At 38.3% G+C, this 15,751-nt stretch overlaps 4 protein-coding genes across 4 annotated transcripts in view; 2 read left to right on the forward strand and 2 right to left on the reverse strand.

Moving 5' to 3' along the window:
• crtam (cytotoxic and regulatory T cell molecule) overlaps positions 1-11,878 on the reverse strand; it is a 24,466-nt gene extending 12,588 nt beyond the window's left edge. The window contains exons 1-2 of the mRNA XM_089126345.1: positions 11,702-11,878; positions 8,966-9,077 (exon numbers count right to left, since the gene is read on the reverse strand). The gene's annotated coding sequence lies outside the window, so the exon portion shown is untranslated. The remainder of the gene's footprint in view (positions 1-8,965; positions 9,078-11,701) is intronic.
• h2ax1 (H2A.X variant histone family member 1) lies at positions 1,124-2,035 on the reverse strand. The gene has a single exon (XM_039677524.2). The coding sequence runs from the start codon at positions 1,946-1,948 to the stop codon at positions 1,562-1,564; it is 387 nt and encodes a 128-aa protein (XP_039533458.1). The 5' UTR covers positions 1,949-2,035; the 3' UTR covers positions 1,124-1,561.
• Positions 2,209-3,087, forward strand: hist2h2l (histone 2, H2, like). The gene has a single exon (XM_039677525.2). The coding sequence runs from the start codon at positions 2,280-2,282 to the stop codon at positions 2,658-2,660; it is 381 nt and encodes a 126-aa protein (XP_039533459.1). The 5' UTR covers positions 2,209-2,279; the 3' UTR covers positions 2,661-3,087.
• Positions 7,421-15,677, forward strand: LOC120481968 (zona pellucida-like domain-containing protein 1). Its single transcript, XM_089126346.1, has 10 exons — positions 7,421-7,716; positions 7,984-8,210; positions 8,837-9,021; positions 9,609-9,681; positions 9,796-9,893; positions 10,663-10,743; positions 13,486-13,657; positions 13,992-14,094; positions 14,706-14,726; positions 15,034-15,677. Exons 1-10 carry the CDS (start codon positions 7,623-7,625, stop codon positions 15,183-15,185), a joined length of 1,206 nt encoding a protein of 401 aa, XP_088982472.1. The 5' UTR covers positions 7,421-7,622; the 3' UTR covers positions 15,186-15,677.
• The last annotated feature ends 74 nt before the right edge of the window (positions 15,678-15,751 follow it).

The following is a 15,751-nucleotide window of genomic DNA, read 5'->3' on the forward strand; positions in this document are numbered from 1 at the left end:
AACTGTTCAAAGGGCTTTAAACGATTCCAGACGATGAATAAGGGTCTTATCAAACAAAATGATCGGTCATTTAAAAAATAAATAACAAAGTTTAAGTTTTATAAGCTCAAGTGGTCGCCTTGCTCTGTTCGTGAATCTCCTGTTCGAACTCGTCCATCAAAATGAACGAATCTTTTTTCATGTCATTTGGCTGAACGAAATGAACAAGTTGACTCGGGAAAAGGTTCGTTCATTTTGATGAACAAGTTCGAACAGAAGAGTCACGAACGTGCCTCACAGAACAGAGCAAGCTTATAAAAACCATTTGAGCTTATAAAACTTAAACTTGGTTTTTGTTTGTTCTTTTTTTTAAATGAGAGATCATTTCACTTGATAAGACCCATATTCCTCATCTGGAATCGTTTAAAGCCCTTTGAACAGTTTGCACTGAAACTGTCTTTTGGACCTTGAACCGTTTGGTTCCCAGTAAAGTCCATTATATGGAGAAAAATCCTGGAATGTTTTCATCAAAAACCTTAATTTCTTTTCTACTGAAGAAAGAAAGACATGGACACCTTGATGACATGGGGGTTAGTAAATTATCAGCAAAAGTTTTTTTTAAAGTGAACTACTCCTTTAAGTCTTGTCTGTGAAAAACCAGAGGTGTGTATTGTTTGTGTAACTTTTACCTCCATTCTCAGAAACTGCCCAGAATGTGTAAATTAGCATACAGCTAATGGTATGAATAATTATATAATGGATAATATGGGGTTTTATTTGTGGTGGTCAGATTATTTTCTTTACTTCAGCACAATTATAGTATTGTAACTTTAACTGAGTAAATATGTTGCTCGGATACTTCAAGTTTTTATCAGTAAGGCATTGGTGACCATATTGTCAATAACTCGTTGTGTGACATGTCATGGTCATGTGATGTCAACACGGTGATCTCTAAGAGGAGACGTTATGCCAATGTTTTTTTTATATCTTCAGCTAATATTTTTACATAATTTTAAAGGGTTTTTAAGGATGTTATCGATATCTTAATGTATAAAAAGTGCTCTCTTTATGCGGTAGTTCTAATTAGAGCTTCTATTTTAGACAATGCAGCACAATGCGGCTTCGAGAAAAACAACAAATCACGGCTTCTTTGTGCCTTCCACTGGCACTGTACATTTATTGAAACAGCATAACCACTGAACAGCAGATAAAGAACACGACTCGCATGTAATTTAAAGCGGTGACAAATAAAACGTAACCAACATAATGTCCATATACAATAAACTAACGTCACTGATGTTCGTTCACCCCGCAAATGGAGGTTCTTTAGTCCACCGTGATGGCAGGTTAAATGTCCCATGGCCATTAATAACCAGTGGTGGTGCAGATCTCTTCTTGTGTGAGGGGGTGCTTCCGTCCAAAAGAGCGATCAACATTAGAAAAATAATACGAAATCAAAGTTTACAAGATGCTGCTGTCGTCTTCATTAAAACAAAACACAGTATAACGCGAAGGGAACATAAGATAGCTTGAACTCAAACGAGCGGAGCTGCGTGTCATTGTCCGTGATCGTAAAGGCCTGTTACTTGCTCTTGGCAGGCTTCTCGGTTTTCTTGGGCAGCAACACTGCCTGGATGTTTGGAAGCACTCCGCCCTGAGCGATGGTAACGCCACCTAAAAGCTTGTTGAGCTCTTCGTCGTTGCGGACAGCTAGTTGCAGGTGACGGGGAATGATTCTCGTTTTCTTGTTGTCTCGGGCTGCGTTTCCGGCCAGCTCGAGGATCTCAGCCGTTAGGTATTCCAGGACAGCGGCCAAATACACGGGGGCTCCTGCGCCTACGCGCTCAGCGTAATTTCCCTTGCGTAATAATCTGTGCACACGTCCGACTGGAAACTGAAGTCCGGCTCTGGATGAACGAGACTTGGCCTTTGCGCGGGCCTTCCCACCGGTTTTACCTCTTCCAGACATGTTTTGACAACAAAAGAACCGCCTGTTTGGCTTGTATGTATCGTCCTGTTTAGCGTTGGTAGTCAAATGCGTTTTCGCTTGTGATGTCAGCAGGGATTGGTATATATACCCGGATGTGTGCTCTGATTGGATCGATTCACTCTACAGAAACCAGCCAATCGTCACTCAGAATTCGGTCCATGACGTTAGGAAGTCGTCCTATCGATACTGAGGCTGTGCTCACTCTTATTTGCATGCCGACTCTATAAATAAGGGCCAGTGATATGCGCAGTTCGTTCGTGTATAGCACAACGATTCTGTGACAGTTGAGCTTTTGTGAAAAACCGAAACAATGCCTGAACCTGCGAAGTCAGCGCCCGCACCCAAAAAGGGGTCTAAAAAAGCTGTCACCAAGACCCAGAAGAAAGGGGATAAGAAAAGGCGTAAGACCAGGAAAGAGAGTTACGCCATTTACGTGTATAAAGTACTGAAACAAGTCCACCCGGACACCGGCATCTCCTCAAAAGCTATGGGCATCATGAACTCGTTTGTAAACGACATCTTCGAGCGCATCGCCGGAGAAGCCTCGCGCCTGGCGCATTACAACAAGCGCTCCACTATCACATCCCGGGAGATCCAGACGGCCGTGCGCCTGCTCCTGCCGGGAGAACTGGCCAAACACGCCGTGTCCGAGGGCACAAAGGCCGTGACCAAATACACCAGCTCCAAGTGAAAGTGAACTAACAAGATGGACTGGACTCTTATCCTTAAGGATGGAAGACGAAAACCATCCACTGTTGTTGTTTGATGTCCGCATGAGGGGACTTCTGGTTCATCTGGAGCGAAACGCAGCTCTGGAAGAGCGCACACACACAGACTCACACACAGTTCTTTCCATCTGTATAACACCAACATTCACCTGAGGTTGTTCATGTTTGATCGTTTTTGCACGTGAACACTTGTACTGTTATGGCATATGATCGTCATGTGTGAACTCAAATTACCGGAAGGAAACACTGTGGCTTTGGTTTTTATTGATTTCTTGTATAAAAATTTGCTGTACTGTATTCATACTGGAAAAAAATGTCTTATGCCTGAATGTTTCTTCATAATTACCCTGCCATTTACCACAAATAAATATTGGTTAATGGCAACAACAACCAGATTTGCGAGTGTTCCTGCCAAGTAATATGAAGCTTATTACTATATGGAGGACATGAACGCATTAGAAAGGCGCGTAAAGCAGCACAAAAAGTGCGTTTGCGCGGTATTATTGATTCTAATGGTTTAAATGTAAATACACAGCATTTTTAAACAACGTTGCAGAATCTGCGAAACTTTACGCTGGTCTTGCGAACAGAAGTCGTAACCATAGCAACAGTAAGGCAGCTGTTGGAGGGAAGAAAACAAGCACTGTCATTATTTATGACTTTATTGTAGGTTTATTACTTAATTGTAGATTTACTTGGTTCACACGTTTCATGTTTTTATTTATTTGAATATTCGACTGTATATAACTGAGGAACCAAAACAATATTTACTTAAATTTCTTTAAGAATTTAGGTAATTCATATAGGCATATGAATGTTTGAGTATAGAATTATTAAATTACGATATAGGTAGGTCTATGGGAAATTTTGTATTACATGTATTTCAGACAACTGTGACATTTCGCGATTTGTAGCCATCTAAATCTGCACCCAATACCATTAAAAAAAACCAGGATAAGTAAAATGCAGATAAAATTAATTCGTAAAATATAACAGACATTAGTGCTCTAGGTGCAAGTCCTATGAGACAATCTGCAGCTTCCTAATGTGGGACACTTAAAAGTCTATGATCAAAGGCCAAAATCACCTTGATTCATGTAGAATAGTAAAGTCTTCTTTATTTAGTAATTCTCTTGGTTGTGGACTGATGAAACATTGATAATTGAACATCATTTGACAAATTCTACAAAATGATATTTTTGATGCATTTATACATTAAGCAATAGGCCTGTTATGTCGATTGAAAAGAGTTAAATGCACAGTCAGAATGCAGAGTCAGAGTTCCCATGTGGGACCTTTTGACTTCCAAAACCGTGGAAAGGTCTGGGAGGATTCAGCCTTTTAGCTCCTTTAAGGAACCGGATGACCAGATCGGCCAGCCACATAAACCTTGAGGGTGTTTGGGGTTCTGCCCTTATCCAGTAGCTCTTGAAGGAAGGAGAGAACTTCCGTAACCCCGAAGTCTAGAAGTGAAAAGCCTCAAGCTTTGCACCAGCCAGAAAACACAGACCATTTTGAGAAATATTAGACAGGGCTCTAGCCTGCATGATCGTGTTCAACACTTCCTCCGGGAGGTTTGCGGGTACCCGTTGATGGCCGATGCGTAGAGGGACCACAGCTCTGGGCGAGGATGCCAAATCGAGCCCTTGGCCTGAGAGAGGAGGCCTTTCCTCGTCGGAATGGGCCATGGGGCAGCACTTGTTAGCTGCATCAGAACTGGAAACCAAGCTTGGTTTGTCCAGAGCAGAGCCACAAGTAGCACTGAGCATCCATTTTCCCGGATTTGTTCCAATACCTGAGGTAGGAGCGCGACGGTGGGAAAGCATAGAGTGGGCAGTGGGGCCAGACATGGGCCAGCGCATCCCTGGTCTTGGAGAAAAACTTTGGACGCAAACAGGTCTACCTGCGCTCTGCCGAATGTCTCCCACAGCAGTAGGAACGTCTGCGAGTGCAGAGACCATTCCCCTGCTGGAACATTGTTTCTGGGCAGTCTGTCTGGTCCCAAATTCAGGTGACCAGGCACATGTGCTGCCAGACCAGGAGGCATCAGTCAGCCTGGAAAGGTTTCGGGACCTGACACCACCCTGGCGATTTATGTAGGGCACCATTGACATGTTGTCTAAGCGGACCAAGACGTCGTGCCCTTTTATTCGGGGACAAAGACGCCTCAGCGCATTGTTGACTGCCATAAATTTCTCGTCAAAAGCTCGTCCCGCAAAAAGCTTTTCTCAGACCGCGCGGCTACTTCACTCCGGACCCAGCGATGCGTGAGCGTTGCTGAAGAGATGAAAAATCTGATCAAGGCGGGAGGTGACGTAGTGGGCGCGAAGCTCCCCCATTGGATCTGACGTCACCAAGGTCCTCTCTCGATAGGCTGCTGCAGTTGCCGCAGGACAGCCAATAGGCACGCAAGCTGTCTTGCCTATGTCTGCATGCTGCCGCAGCGCTCAAAATTAATAATAATTTTTGGCTTCAATATCTCGTGGAAAAGAGGTTTTCCCCCCGAGCACAAGATATTACGCAGTACGAGATAACCATTCGTAAGAGAACAACAACCCACAGCTTAAACAAACTTGAGTGCCGTGAACTGCAGTTTTGCAGTCAGCTCTCAGATTTCATCAAAAATGTATTATTTTGTGTTCCGAAGATGACTTAAGCTTTTATGGGTTTGGAACGACATGAGGGTGAGCGATTTTTGGGTGACCTAACCCTTTAATATAAAATGAAATATTACCTTGATAGGGAGTTTATATCCATTGCCCATGTGATGGTGTTTAGTGGCACACACGCCCATCATTTTGGCTCGTGGGGAAGGTGTATTTTCTTATTTGTCGATATATAAATAAAAAGACATGAGTCAAGGATTATGTAGCCTATAGTAAATTATCACATAATCATAAAACAAATGAAATAACCTACTTAAAATGTAATCAATTAAATCAATTGGTTGAAAATGTTTTTCCACAATTATGGTTAACCCGTGGTAATAATTTGTTTGGGAGATAAAATTCGGCCTTTCTGAGGTAATCTCTTGTTAATAGTGGAATCAGGATATTTGTACACCGTATTGTACGATTTGTCCACTGTGATTTCATCCGGCTTGTGTTACTGGGACATATAATGGAGGGAGATGATTTGATCATGACTCCCCTGCAGGCAAAGAAAGAATGCTGAGAAGAATCCACATGATCATGTTTTGACATTTGGTCTTGAATAAATGCATGTGGCGCACAGCAAGTAACCAAATAAGTATTTGTGGAATATAATTACCTATGTTTTTTTCTAGGATATTATTTTGCAAAGGAAAATTCAGGTATAAAGCCGACATATTATGGTATTAGGGTCCATACGTTGTCTGGTCCAGAAGATTAAAAATGAAGCCATGTGAGGAGGGAACCAGATAGCCAAACGGACAGTGTCGTAGAAGATCATGTAATACATTGTTCCTTTCTTATGTAGTTTTAAGAAGGGGGTGTCTTTGTTGAAATTACACACGAAGTCAGGCTTTGTTCGAAAAGGTGGGATATCTATTTCTAAAAAAGGATGAGGAGAGGAAACCTTTTCTCACGAAGACGCATCTGAAACCACCTACACTAAATAAAAAGGATATTGTATGCGGATTTTATGAAAAATAATATGAATAGATTAGACAACTAACACCGCTTACGAAAGACACGACGCTCTTAGTTACATTCAATTAACAAATATATATAATGTGCTGAAATTACTATAGTTATTTACAATTTGGATTGGATTCTATCATACTTTTGTGAATACGAAAAAAGAATGCGTGTATATCCTCCAATTATCCGGTTATCCTATTTTTCATACTAAATAATTTATGTAATTTTCATTTTCATTTTTTTTTTTATTTTAATGAAAAAAACAACATTTCTATCATCAAATGAGGAGATATGACCATTCAAAAATGTACTTATGATAAATTAGTAAAAATGTTATTACAATGACCACCTTCCATCTTCAAGCGGACATATTTGTTGCATGATGCATCATAATAGCACAGTTAAGAGCAGCCTGATAAAATGCATTTATAGATTTAAGTATTGGCAAAAGCCCAGTTAGAGCTACATAAGCAGCGAGATGCTCCTATAACTCCAAACATGTCACTTGATATTGAATTTATGGTCTTCTCAGAGCTCCTCGTGTTCCTCCTCTAGTGTCCCGAATTTCTCATAACCCCAGCATTTTGTTTCTGGTGCCCTCCCTCACACCTATAGATAGAAACGGGCCAGTATAAATAGCCTAGCAATATCGTCATAAACATAGAGAAAAGAGACCGCGAAAGAGAGAAGGTGAACAAGGTAGAATCGTGATCTTTATTTATTTGTAGTTTAAATATTAGTCTTTTACATAAATTACTGTAATTACTGCTTATATTTTTTTATGATGTAATAGTTTTACTTATTTGTGTTTTCTTTACATTTAATAAACAATAACGTTTATTTGTATGCATGTACTTTTTATATTCTTTTTTATATTATGTTAAAATAATATAAACATTATATTACGTTAACATTATATTTAAAAAGTAAAACACAAATAATAAATATAATAGGTTATCATTTATGAAAAGTAATTATTAAAGGAAAAACAAACAAGTAATCTATCTATCTATCTATCTATCTATCTATCTATCTATCTATCTATCTATCTATCTATCTATATATATATATATATATATGTCTGTTGACTCGCTCTTTCATTAAAAAACGTGTGGCCAGTGACATCAGATTGACTTGATTTGCAACATTCAGTGTCTGTCGGTGAGACCTGCACACAGAACAGAAAACCCGTAGCCTGATCTGAAAGTAAGTGTCTGTTTTTGCTTTTAAAATCTGTTTTTGAGTGAATGGAGGTCAAGGTGATAATGTGATGTGTGGGATTTTCCCTGCAGCCAGAGCATCATGTGGCCTGCCCTCCTAGTGTGTCAGCTTGTCCTGATTCTCCAGTCGGAGGCTCAGAGTCCCTGCCTCACCCACCCCACATTCAGAGACCCAGGTCAGTCAAAGCATACGTCGTCCTCCTCCTCTTCATCCTTAATTCTCTCTTCACTATCTCATCTTTCAGTTCCTTTGGAACCACAAGGGAACTCGAGACCACCCAGCAATTTGAGGAGTGTATTTTCTTAAACATGCGGTATTATTTTAACGAGGTGTCCTTCTCTTACTTCTTGTGGTTTTAAATGTCCTCGCAGCATAAAAAGCTTAAACGATTTTCCAACATCGTGAGAGATACTGTGATAACTGTTTTCCTTTTATTTGACAGACAACTCTGATATCACAGTTGTGTGTGGCACAAACAGGATGGATTTGGAAATTTTGCTATGCCCCATGTACTTCTATGGATATAATGAATCCATGGTGGCTCTTAATGGTAACTTTGCCAAGCCCGAGTGCAAAGGAACCGCTGACTGGACAGTCAACCCACCTGTACTGAGATTCCAGTTCTACATCGGTGAACCATACATATCTGCTTGCTCCAATAAGCTGACGGTACTAGATGTTTATCAGCAGAATTAATCAGAATAATTACCATGATAAACAATAGCTGACACATTTGATTTGTGGAGCACCTTTCATACATATAATGCAACTCAAATTTCTTGATATTATTTTAGTCTTTTACTATATATATATATATATATATATATATATATAACTGTTAAAATATTGTTGGTTTAACTTAAACAAGTAACCTGGTTGCCTTAATTTTAAGTTGATTGAACTAAAAAAAGTGAGTTAATACAATAAAGGATATTGATTTAATCATAAGAAACTCAAAATAATAAGTTATCTGAACTAAATAAATTATTTAAGTTGATTTGACAAAAAATTTGTGATAACAAATCTTGAAAATATTTTTTTTTTTACAGTTGTTACTCCCCCCTTATTATTATTAGTAGTAGTAGTAGGACATTCTGACCTATAAAGAACTATTAAATAACTTTGAATAAAGAACTCATAAAGAACTTTAAATTCCATTTTATTATTTTGTGTGTCTAAAACATTTTGTAATTTGTGGATCTAAAAATGGCCATATGACAATATATGCATTTTATTGATATTCAAACGTGTTTCTAATGTTCAGGTCTTTTTTTGGTCATGTTTCAATTCTACAGATCACTCAGGAGGTGGGATCTGGGCTGTTCTCTGACTTCTCTAGTGTGCAGGTTGTTAACATCTCTGGGGTTGTCAACACTCTGGACCCTAATGCTGGAACCATCACCTACCGGCAGGAGATGAAATACCTCTTTTCCTGTAGATACCCTCTGCAGTACTTGATCAACAACACGGAGATGAGTGTGTGAGTGGGATGACCATGTAGAGTGGGGTCCAACAGCCTGAGACCATATTGAAAACCTGGGATTTAAGAACATTTTAAACATTAAAGAGACATTTTATGGCATAAAATGAAGAAATTTAAGCCTGGTTTCACAGATAGGGTTTCGATTAAACCAGGATTAGACCTTAGATGAATTTATAGCTATTTTTAAACGTGATATGTCAGTGTAAGTTGCTTTCAGTAGAAACAGCTCAAACATGCAGTTTAGTCTGTGGGACTAAAGGCTAAAGTCTTGTCTATGAAACTAGGTCTAATTAGGTTAGTGTCTACTTCTAGGTCACTAATCAAATAAGCAACTTTGTGACCATGTGAATGTTGTACAAAGTACATGTTCATTGAAGCATTAAAATGCTTTTTGGCATCAAACTTGCACAAAACAGTCTAATTTTATGAATTTGTAATGAAAAATGTATTAAAAACAAACAAAATAAAAGTTTTCAGTGGTCACAGACTTTTGGCATTCACTGTATGTCTTATTCTAAAATTTAAATTGAGCACATTTTAGGATGAGTTACATAAACCACTGTTGTTCTGTGTTTTTGGGGCAGATCTGGAGTGAGTCTGGCAATTAAGGACAATAATGGTAGCTTCATCAGCACTCTGAGCATGGCACTTTTCGAGGTATTATATGTTCCATTGGCTTAGATTTGCAATGACATTTAGCATTACACTTTATTGACAATTACAATGGCCAACTGCATGTGTTCGTAACTGTCTGTCTGCACTGACTCAAAGGATTACACGTATACAACTCGCCTCTTCATTCCTCCAACGGGTCTCATGCTGAAGACAAGGGTTTTTGCGGAAGTTAGAGCCACTAATCTCACCGAGAGGTACTTTGCTCAGTTTGAGATCATGAATAATGTTATCCATCTTAAGGTGGTCTGTGATATGTCACAAATTGAGCCCAGGGGAGAAGGGAAAATGATATAATAGCTCTGATGTTGTCCAGAATGAAAATTTTATAAGGCATAACAATTTTTTTTTGTTTGGTTCCGACCCTGTCCAATTATGTGCGACCCAAATTTATTTGTGACATTTTATATGTGGCATTGAGTTCCTACAACAGTTAAATAAACAATAAAATTTTAGTCACTTACATTTTAGATGCAATATTGGCTGTTTTTGTTCTGTTTCAGCAGCGAAAATAGCTCCAAACAAAAATCACAGCAGAAACACGTCGAATCTCACAGGAACACTCATCCTGTTTTCATTACTGAATGATTCAGCCGTTTGAACGAATCGGTTGAGTCAAAGATTCAATGACCCCTTCATTAACATCTGTCTCATTCGTGAATGAATCAACCGTTTAAACGAAGCGTTTGAATTAATGAATCAATGACTCACTCATTAATACGGCCGCCTGCCGCCACCTATTGGCGGTTTAGTGTTATGTTTAAAAGTAGCCTAGTATCTTTCCAATGTTTCTTACTTGGCACTGAGAAAGAAAAAAAATCTCCTACCGACCCATGACCTCAACTGACAAACAACCGGAACCAAACTTTTTCTTTTTTTTATGCCTAACCATTATATGCAAAGTATTACAATAAATCTTCAGTTTAGAAGTTGATCGATCACTTTTTAAAACATACCCCCATAAAGGTTCAATGTTCTTTTGGATCGATGCTATACAACCACTAATCCTTACCCAGGCAACAGCACATCATTTGACCTGTTCGTCGGGTAAGTGAAGGCTTAAATATTTCTTTCATTTATACATTTTAACTAATGTTTGATCTAATTTTAAATTAAATTAAGCAAAGATGGTTGCAAGAGGATGATTTAGATACAAGTTTGCATCTAAATGTGATTCCACAGCTCAATTACTGTATATCAAGTCCTGTGGATTACTTACAAATTTAATTAATACGAAATTATATTGCATTTTTTTAAAACAACATGGGAACTGCAGGCATGTTGGAAAGATAATACTTAAATCATAATAAGTCTAATTAAAATACACAAATAAAAACATAAAAATTAAACACTTGTGAAAAGTTAATGTTTTATTTGATTACCTGCATAACAGGTGATCAAAACTGATATCAGAGAACTGTGAATGTGATGTTGAAGGGTCATTCCACCTCTGGAAAGATGAATGTGTATTTAAAATGGGTAATTTATGTAGAAGAAATGTGGAATTATTTTTTAATTTGGAGCTTTCTAGACTGAGAAAAGACAGAAAATTATAATTTTTGGCTTATGTGGACGAAAGACAACAACTCCCAGAATGCATTTGCTTCGCTGCCCTAGGAGGCCACGCCTACTACCGCTAACATCGCAGTAGGTAAACAACAGTCCAACTAGTGATTCTCCGTGATAAGTCTGTCCGAAAATCGAGATCGCCCAAAATGTCCGGAATTCGGCTTTTGCGTTCTACAGTCGTCATTCATCACGTTTACTGTGGCGAGCGGGATGAGTGAGGGCTGTGTGCAGAACTACGCGAGGCCGGTGACTTGATTACCGATGAGCGGCACCTGAGACCTAAGTTACCGGTCTCGTATATCTCACGGAGGAGCAGGAATTTTCTTAGCAATGTTAAAACGCATATCAACCGATCACTTGTTTGTTTATGTAAACACTTTTCAGATTCACCAATTATAAGGAATTCAGTTAGATTGAAACAAAAGCTGTAATTTACCTGTAAACAATGCATGGCGACTGCAGAAATTAAAAGCTGAATCCCGGACATCGACGGCCGGACATGTCCAGGAAAAAGAGGACGGTAACCACTCAGCTTTCTCCACAGAACAAGAGCCTGTTAGTTTAGCGTCCAAAAAAGATGTGTAATCCCAATCCTCCATAATGCATCCGTCTGCGTATTCAGTACCTTCGTCCATATTTTCAAAACTTTTCTGCCAGTGAAATCAAATGCACTGGCACTGATCTGTGATTGGTCTGTTAGCTTATTAGCCCAACCCCCTATGGGTCGATTATCCAGAGATCCCCTGACCCTTGTGCTTGTAGTTTTTTTTTTTTTTTAACTTTATTCTGAACAATACACAGGACAATAGTAGAGAACACTACAAATACTGTAACCTGTTCAACAAAATTAAATCAACAGTGTACAGACCAGAGGAAAATAATAATTCAATTAATATAATTATAGAAGGGGAAAAAAAATAAAAAAATATGCACTTCCTTCAGGAGATGAAATGTTCTTATAGCCTTCATGTTTTCTATTGTTTTGTAATATAATTTAAAGTACAAATGAAATGCCTTAAAACAAGGTTGTGAATTAGACCATTTACATTTGTGAATATGGTATTTTCCAAGGATAATAAACAGCTGAATAACAAAAATATTTTTTTTTGGACAAACCACAAAAATCAAAGTATAACATGATATCAAAAATCATATTGATTCTGATGTTTACATTCAATTTTGTGATTATATATTCTTCCAAATCAGACCAAAATTTTTGTTGTGGACATGTGATAAAATAAATGAAAAATAGTCTCCTTATTAGATTGGCAAAAAACACAAAACTCTTCTATGTTTATTAATTAATGTATCTTTAACAGGATAAAGTGTTTGTAGTTTTTCCAGTAATCCCCCTCTCTTACATTTCCTCCTACAATGACATAAAATGACTGTAGTAGGAAGAAGTGAAAAAGTTTTTATTTATTTATTTTTTTATTGAAAAATAATATTAACAACCATAATTGGCCTGGTACAACATATGAACTGTCTTCTTAGACAACAGACAAGCACCTTCACATAGGAGGTAGAAAATACAAATACAAATAAAGTAAAAAAAAAAAAAAAAAAAAAAACTAGGGGCTTTCAGAAAGATTCACATCCTCTATCAAAGTATATAAGATTAAGGCATTCTTTTTCATCATCAATTTTAGCAATAGAAAGTAATGACACAGTTCTTTATGAAAAACATAAAAGTTTGGTAGTGTTTTCAGGAATCTATTCTTGTGTAAAAAAAAATTCCCAAGTATAATAAATGCGTTTACTACAGGAAGTAAAAAAAAAGGTAAGTAGCAGATTTCTCTCGCCTCAGGGGAAAATTAGAGAGTGTTGCACGACCATTCAATAGTATAACTGGGTTTCTAACAATGGAAAGCTTAATGCAAATGGGTGGAATGACCCTTTGAATTATTAAATTAAAATCTCAGAGGGTTCTTCTGGTAAATAAGGTCAAAAGAGAGAAGAAATACGGATGCTCTGAACCGCAACGTAAAAAATGAAAAGTGTTGCATTTCGAGATTAAACTCGAAATATTTTAATAACAAAGTCGATACTTTGCTTAGACGGCCACCGGAATAGGTTCCACAGTCCTCCTGGCCCAAACTTTATGTGGTATGTTGATTCGTAGCCTAGCTAGATTTTACGTTGCGGTTCAGGGCTTCCGTGAAAAATTGTTGTGAATGTAAAAAATAGTAATTGTAAGTAGCCTATTTCGGTCATTCTCAGATGTACCCATGATCTTCAAACCATCATGGGTGTGAATGGAGAACAGCAGGTGGCGCGCTTCTCGTTCGAGACGTTTCGCTTTATAGAGCACAGAAACAGGACAGTTTCGACCTTTTATCTGCACTGTGCCACCAGGCTCTGCGAGAGCTCTTTCTGTAGATCCCTACGCCAGGTATGAAACGACGTGCACCACCAAAATTCTCAATATGTCATTCACAGGAGAGAGCCACATACAGTAGCACCTCACTGCAGTACACGAGATCCAGGGGGCGGAGTTGGATCCAGATCAAAGAGGTGGAGATGGGTTGGATTAGGGATCAGCGGGTGGAGATGGATATAGGATTAGGGGTGGGGATGGGTAGGTTTAGGTATATGTAAGGTGGGAGGAGTTGGATCTGGATTTAACTCCTCCTCCTGGATTTTGTGTTCTGCAGTAAGGACCATCTCGCCATATACGCCATCATCTAACTGAAGTGTATTCAAATGTGTTGTATGACATGCTTCAGAATTGCACAACGAGGAAGAGGAGAGAAGTCCAGTCGGCTCAGGGAACCTCAGTGAGTGACGTCGCTACAGTGAGCTCTGGACCAATCATCACCAAAGTGGATGGTAAGAGCAATCAGATGCTGGAAAGAAACCATTTCAATATACAAGTCAAGTCGTCTTTGTTTTTATAGCGCTTTATACAATTGTTTGGCGATTTGGCTCCAGCTGAAAACTAAGTTAATATTTAAGGAGTAATCTCTTGCTAAAAATGACATCATAAATGGAAACCGTTGATCAAAATGTACATTTACACACAAACTAACGACCAGCCGCAACTTTCGGACGCCGTGTTGGAGTAATGTTATGTACTTTGAGACATGAAGTAGTTTAATGCCGTCACTCATGCCACTTTTGTTTGCTCCCTGCTATACTCATTTTGAAGGAGGCATGGTTATTGGGAGATGCTCTGAAAGGAGGGTGGGATCTTACGCTTTCAAAGCTAGCTCGCTGTTGCTAGCCTCTGAAATTGCCTACCCAAGAAATGAGTTCATTTCTGCCATAAGCAGCTCTACAGAGGACAAAAAGATCGTTATTTAGCTCAAGTTAGTAATGCAAACTTGAATGTTAGTATGCATGAATAAATTAGAGATCATTTGTATTGATTGTATTTTGACCATATAATGTCATGTGTTGAAACTCATTTGAATTTTCTTTTCTTTTCATGATCCTTTTAGAACCATTCGCACCTGTTGCAGGTATGCATGTTTTCTGACATTTATAAAATAATGATGGGTCCCACTTTATATTAATTGTCTTTAACCACTATGTACTACATAATTTACATCACTTTTTGCACTTTATATATAATAAATATATCCTTCCCTTACACCTAAACCATACCACCAACCACAACAGCCTCTCAAGTATTTTGCAATACAACATGAACACAAACACATAGTAATAGAAGACACCCAATATAAATTTGAATAAGAGATTTAATTCAACCTTCTGTTAGCGGTGTACTTTTGCTCAGGTCAGTCAGTTGTTCTGATGTTTGTGCAGTGTCTCAGGCTCAGAAGTCAACGGAGGCCGTGGTGGGCATCTCTGTGGCCGCGGGGGTATTGGGAGCGATGTGCATCATCATGCTGGCTGTGCTTGTCTACAAGATCCGCATGGACAAGTTCAAAGTAGACAAATCAACCCTTTTTCATTGATATCTCTCAAACAGAGATCCCATTTCTATACTCTGGCAGGGTTCACTTGCCACAGTTAAAGCTGTTCACATAGACACTCTAGAAATGGCTTTTGCACTGGCCTGTAGTTCCAGAGGATAGGAATGAAATGATGAGCAGATGTCACAATAAGAAAATCTCACCAATATTATAATACATCTGTGGCTTACAGTAAAAGTCTCCTGAATGGTTTAGATTCAACATACATTTTTTTGTGCATGCAAAGTTTAATTTAGGTACTAACTATATTTCATTTATATATGCATTTTGGGGTTTTCTGTGTGAGGGCATTGTTGTAAAAAAAGTATTTTGCTAATGTTGTTGTAATTTTATGTCTAATTAAAGACAAACTACATTTTAAGTTACAGTTGTGAACACTAGCTTTCATGGACTAATGTAACTACATTTACAATCAGATCTGAGATCAGAATCTGAAATTGTTTAAAGGAGTCACTATTAAAAAAAACTTTTGCTGTTAATTTACTCACCCCCATGTCATCCAAGAGGTCCATGTCTTTCTTTCTTCAGTCGAAAAGAAATTAAGGTTT

The sequence above is a fragment of the Pimephales promelas genome, chromosome 23 (assembly GCF_988280905.1).
Source record: "Pimephales promelas chromosome 23, fPimPro1.hap1.1, whole genome shotgun sequence".
NCBI classification, from domain to species: domain Eukaryota; kingdom Metazoa; phylum Chordata; class Actinopteri; order Cypriniformes; family Leuciscidae; genus Pimephales; species Pimephales promelas.